The 6,000-nt window shown below is 42.4% G+C and overlaps 1 protein-coding gene across 1 annotated transcript in view; it reads right to left on the reverse strand.

Moving 5' to 3' along the window:
- ADGRG4 (adhesion G protein-coupled receptor G4) overlaps positions 1-3,118 on the reverse strand; it is an 88,305-nt gene extending 85,187 nt beyond the window's left edge. The window contains exons 1-2 of the mRNA XM_039217135.1: positions 3,082-3,118; positions 982-1,596 (exon numbers count right to left, since the gene is read on the reverse strand). Coding sequence (XP_039073066.1) covers positions 982-1,596; positions 3,082-3,118 — 652 coding nt within the window. The remainder of the gene's footprint in view (positions 1-981; positions 1,597-3,081) is intronic.
- Between the last annotated feature and the right edge of the window lie 2,882 nt (positions 3,119-6,000).

The following is a 6,000-nucleotide window of genomic DNA, read 5'->3' on the forward strand; positions in this document are numbered from 1 at the left end:
ATAGAAATAAGTGTGGAAGAAGAAAACACTCTCCCTTACAATAGAATACTAACTAATAAATGTTGGAAAATGATGGAGTTTTAAAAATCATCACTTTGCAACCATCGTATAAGTCAGGGAGGCAAGAATCCTCAATAGATGTAAAACTACTGGGTGGAAGTATGATAATAACAGGATATTTACATAGCCTCCACATATCTCCCCGGAAAGTAGTCATTAATTACAAAAGGGAAAATAGTAACTTCACAGTGGAGAAATCTAGAATCATTGTTAGCATCAAATGATCATTGTCAGTAAGGAGACAAATGGGCATCATGTGAGACAAGAAAAGACTAAGGATCTGTTCCAGATTCATCTAAAGAGACGTGGTAGCTCAGTGCAATGTATGATCCTGAATTGGATCCTGACCAAGGAAAAAATAGCTATAAAAGAAATTAGTAGGCTAATTGGTTACATTTGAGTATGGACTATGAGTTAGATATCCGTGCTATGTCAGTGTACTACAAAGAGAATGAATGTCCTTATTCTAAAGAAACACACACTGAGATATTTAGGGGTAATGAGGTATTATGTCTGCAACTTACTCTCAAGTGATTAAGAAACAGATTGTGTGTGTGTGTGTGTGTGTGTGTGAGAGAGAGAGAGAGAGAGAATGGAGGAGGAAAGAGAAAGAAAAAGAAGAATAAATGACAGAGAAAACGTAACAGTCAGTGAATGTGGGGAAAGAACATATAGAAGTTCTTTGTCCTATTGTAATTTTTCTGCAAGTTTGAGATCACATCAAAATAAAAGACAAAAAAAAAAAAAAAGGAAGGACAATAGTACTTGCTCTACATTAAAAAGAAGATGACAAAATGGTGGCAACAATGGCCCCTCTGAAGAAAACAGAGCCTTGGCCCAGAGGGGGTCATCCAGGGCACCAAGCAGATGACTGCATCAGCATAACCCTTGCCAAGGGAGGACAATTCAGAAGTTACTCACAGCAGCGCAGCCTCATGTCAACAGTTGGAATGACCTTGTTGATGAGCCAAATATCTTCGTCCCAACTAACTACGTTTCCACCCAAACACTTCGTCAGCTCCTCATTTTCCAGGACATGGTCCCAGAGTTGAAAGTAGTACAAGCTGCCAGTGAAGGCAGGCAGTGTGCTTTTGACCTGGCTGTCCCAGTTCTTGAGAAAATGTCCTAGAATCAGAGTCCCATTAGGCGTCAGGTTTTGTGGTTGATCCATCATTACCAGTATCCGTTCTGTATTCAGGAAGAGCTCTAATCTGCCCTTCACACCATCCCATATCAAGCAGATTGTATACCATTGAAATGGAGTCAGGTGGTAACGGATATAAAAAGTCTTCCCCAAGTTGTACAGTATTAGCTGCTGATGGTCTCCTGCAAGTCCAAGGTCTATGTCTTCTCTGCCCAGGAAGGTGTTATTAGTAGTATAGGAGAAGGCCATCCAATCACTTGATTCGTCATCCACGAATACCAGGTCAATGCATGCTGTGAATCGACTGAGTTCCGGAACCATGTTGGTCAGCCTCACATATGTGTCAGCTCTTCCATAAAAATCCAGTCTCTTTCCTTTTAGTGAAAGTGCATCTGTCCAAATGTGGGGATAGGGAAAAGAGAAAGCAAATGAAATTTCCGTAACGAAAATTCAATTTTATCATCTTCTTTGGCCACATAGTCAAGTCCAGATTATACAATACCATTAGGAGTCAATACTGGTGCAAAAGAAAGCCCAAAGAGTGGATACACACAAATCATCTCTATTTGACATTGGCATGTGACATTTTTTGGCAGAAGAGTTTCTTCCTAATTATATTTTGCCTGGGCTAATATGAAAAGTCAGATTAGTGTTCCCAGAGCACACACCAGCTGGACATTTCGGGGAGGCAGTTAGAAATGTGTAGCTAGTTGGCAGGGAGGAAGCCAAAGAAAAGGCAGCTTGGACTTAAAATTTGCTGCACATCATCTTCACTCGTGTAATCAAAAGATAGCTATTTCCATGTACCTAACTGCCTTATTATATTCATGGTGCAATAGCAATTTATTTCTCCAATACCTTGTCCTGAGCCAAATTACTTGATTTATTCTGTCTCTGGAGGCTGCTTCTCGCTGAAGGCACCGGCAGGGGCCTGGAGGGTGACCAGTTGGACCATACTGAAGCTACAAGGCTTCTGTTTGCACTCAGAAATAGGAGGAATGGCACTGCCCTGAACGTACCCCAATTCCCCCCTTCCAGCTCCTTACCAAGGGGGCTGCGTATCTTTAAGATGGACATGGACCCAGTTGCCATGGGCTCTGGAATCAATGAGCCTGGGTTGGAATCTCAGCTCTGACATTCAGCAGCTGCATAACTCTGAACAAGCACCTTAACCTCCCGAAGCCTCAATGTCTGCTTCTGTAAAATGGGGAGTCAGGGCCACAGTATGCACGCACAACTCGGGGGGCCACCATTCGCATTATAATCTGCACCAGATAATACCCCTACCTACTGACCTTATAAAACTGAAGATTAAGGTTGATGATGCCTGCAAAGCTCTGTCAAACGTTGCTGAAGACCATGACCGTGTACAGTCATTTCATGGGCAATCTAGCAATATCTATGAAAATTTAAATTTGAGGATGCCCTTTGTTTCACAGGAAGCCGTTGGTGAATGGTGATAGTATCAGCCTTACACACCTCATGCCCCCGGCCACTAGGCAAATATCTGAGAATTGCCAACTATCAACCTAATTCTAGTCCCAGCACAGCACCAGACAAACCAAAAAGAGCTTTATGACAGAACAGAATTCCAACCTCTCTCGACATTAGGGATGTGATGTTGGGACTGCCACTCTAGGACTAACAGAAGGAAAAGTACCCTACAAAGGCTAACAGGAAGTGACCACTTCCCTGCTTCTGGAAGATGTCCCCAGATGAGAGCTTCTAGATGTTCTCCAGCCCTACAATATTCTCTCCCTCTCCATTCCTCCACTGATGTCTTTCAAAGGCAAACAGTATGTGCCTGCCCACACACATGCATGTGCTCACACGCACACACAACTCCCCCCTCCCCCACCATGTGCCGGAACCCATACCATCCACCTGCCAGTGAGCTATTTCTGAACTGTCCATGGTGGATGAGCAAATGTTTATTTCTATCCCTGGCTTATGTGATTATATTATCTGATCATCTTTCATGTGGCTGATAAATCAAGAGGTAATCCCACAAGGTGATAATCACTATGAAACCCAAATCTCGATTACGGTTGGTTAACTGCTCTTCTGTTCGGCCCTCCAAAATGACGCCAAACACAGCGTTTAAGAACAGGTTGTATGATAAGCATAAATCTCCAGGGCTTATTTGTCCTTTAAAGGAGAATGTATCATAATCCCATATTATCTACAAGGCCTCTCCTCTCTGCAATATACTAATATAAAGCCAGCTGCCAAAGGACACAAACATGCAACGTAGCTGAATCAGAAATATAAAAAGATGGCCTCTCACTATTTTTAAAACACAAGTTGCAACAAGGAGATACCATTTTTACCTTTTGAAATGATAGCACTTTAGACTGAGAATAGCCAGCACTGACAAGCTTGTGAGGAGACAGGTCATTTTAACACACTGTCGTGGGGGCACCAATTAGTACGGTCTAATTTTTTAGGTTTATTTATTTATTTTTTAGTAGTCTCTACACCCAACATGGGGCTCCAACTCACAACCCTGAGATCAAGAGTCACATGTTCCACGGACTGAGCCTGCCAGGCGCCCCAAGCACATGGCTCTTGATCTCAGGGTTGTAAGTTTGAGCACCACATTGGGTGCAGAGATTACTTTTAGAAAATAAAATCTTGTGGCGCCTGGGTGGCTCAGTCGGTTAAGCGTCCGACTCGGCTCAGGTCATGATCTCATGTTCATGGGTTCGAGCCCCGCGTTGGCTCTGTGCTGACAGCTCAGAGCCTGGAGCCTGTCTTCAGATTCTGTGTCTCCCTCTCTCGCTGACCCTCCCCTGCTCACTGCTCACACTGCATCTCTCTCTCTCTCTCTCTCTCTCTCAGAAATAAAGAAAACATTAAAAAAAAGAAAAGAAAATCTTTAGGGGCACCTGGGTGGCTCAGTCAGCTAAGCATCTGACTTTGGCTCAGGTCATGATCTCATGGTTCATGAGTTTGAGCCCCACATTAGGCTCTCTGCTGTCAGCACAGAACCTGCTTCAGATCCTCTGCCTCCCTCTCTCTCTGCCCCTCCCTTGCTCATGCTCCCACTTTCTTTCTCTCTCTCTCTGTCTCAAGAATAAATAAACATTTTTTAAAATCTTTAAAAAGAAAAAGAAGGCTCATGGAGTAGGATCAATGTTGTTTTTTTTTTAGCATATTCACAGAGATGTTCAACCAGCATAATAATTTTTTTTTTTTTTTTGGTAATTCCACTCCCAACTTGAGGCTGGAACTCATGACCTGGAGATCAAGCGTTGCATAGCTCTACTGACTGAGCCAGCCATACCCCCCAGACAGTTTGTTTGTTGGTTTGTTTTTTGTTTGCTTTTGGTTGTTTCTTTTTCCTGAAGGACAATTTGCCAGTATCTATGAACGTTTTCATTGTGTATAGCTGTGTATATGCTTTTGACCCATCAATTACATTTTTATCAATTTATTCTAGACAAATATACATGTATACTACAAGGCAAGTACAAGGATACTTATTGCAGTATTATTTGTAATTGAGAAAAAGTAAGAATATTTGCATGTCTATCCTTAAGTGACTAGTTAAGCAACTCTTACCTCTGTATAATGGGCAATTAAAGCAAATAAGGTAGATCTATACAGTCATGGAGAGATTTCCAAGAATCTATATTACATAAAATGGGAGTTATATAAGTATAGATACAATATTATCCTACTTTTTAAAACAAGAGGGGCACCTGGATGGCTCAGTCAGTTAAGCTCCACTTCAGCTCAGGTCATGAACTCGCAGTTCATGAGTTCGAGCCCTCTATCGGGCTCTGTGCTGACAGTTCAGAGCCTGGAGCCTTGCTTCAGATTCTGTGTCTCCCTCTCTCTCTCTGTTCCTTCCCTGCTCACACTCCGTCTCTCTCTCAAAAATAAATTTAAAAAAAAGTATAATAAAAGAAAAATATGTGCATTAGCATAGAAAAAAAGCCAGAAAAACATACATCAAGCAGTTGAAATGAGTGTCTTCAGGTGTGAGATTTAGGAGGACTTTTACCTTCTATGTTACTTATTTCAGTAATATTTGCACTTTTTTATGATTTTAATATTTATTTTTTACAGAATTTAAAAATTTTTTATTTATTCTTTGAGACAGAGATAGACAGAGCACAAGTGAGGGAGGGGCAGAGAGAGAGGGAGACACAGAATCTGAAGCAGGCTCCAGGCTCTGAGCTGTCAACACAGAGTCCAACGTGGGGCTCAAACTCACAAGCCATGAGATCATGACCTGAGCCAAAATTATCCACTTAACCACCCAGGGGCCACTTTTTTTAAGAGTTAACTTTATTTTTTTTTTATGTTTATTTATTTTTGAGAGAGACAGAGTGTGAGCAGGGGAGGGACAGAGACAGAGGGACAGAGACAGAGGGACACACAGAATCTGAAGCAGGCTCCAGGCTCTGAGCTGTCAGCACAGAGCCCAACATGGGGCTTGAACTCAGGAACGGCGAGATCATGACCTGAGCCAAAGTCAGACGCCTGACCGACTGAGCCACCCAGGCGCCCCCACCCAGGCACCACTTAATGTTTAGTTTTATTTTTGACAGAGACAGAGAGTATGAGAGAGAGAAGGGCAGAGAGAAAAGGGAACAGAGGAATGGAAGCAGACTCCGTGCTGTCAACCGAGAACCCAATGCGGGGCTCAAACTCACAAATGGTGAGATCATGACCTGAGCCAAACTCAGATGCTTAATGCACTGAGCCACCCAGGTGTCCCCAATATTTGCATTTTGTATACAATCGTGTTAAATTTATAGTCAGAAAAATAAAGATGGATGGATGGA

This window comes from Hyaena hyaena, unplaced genomic scaffold (assembly GCF_003009895.1).
Source record: "Hyaena hyaena isolate Hyena2069 unplaced genomic scaffold, ASM300989v1 scaffold_669, whole genome shotgun sequence".
In the NCBI taxonomy this organism is placed as follows: Eukaryota; Metazoa; Chordata; class Mammalia; order Carnivora; family Hyaenidae; genus Hyaena; species Hyaena hyaena.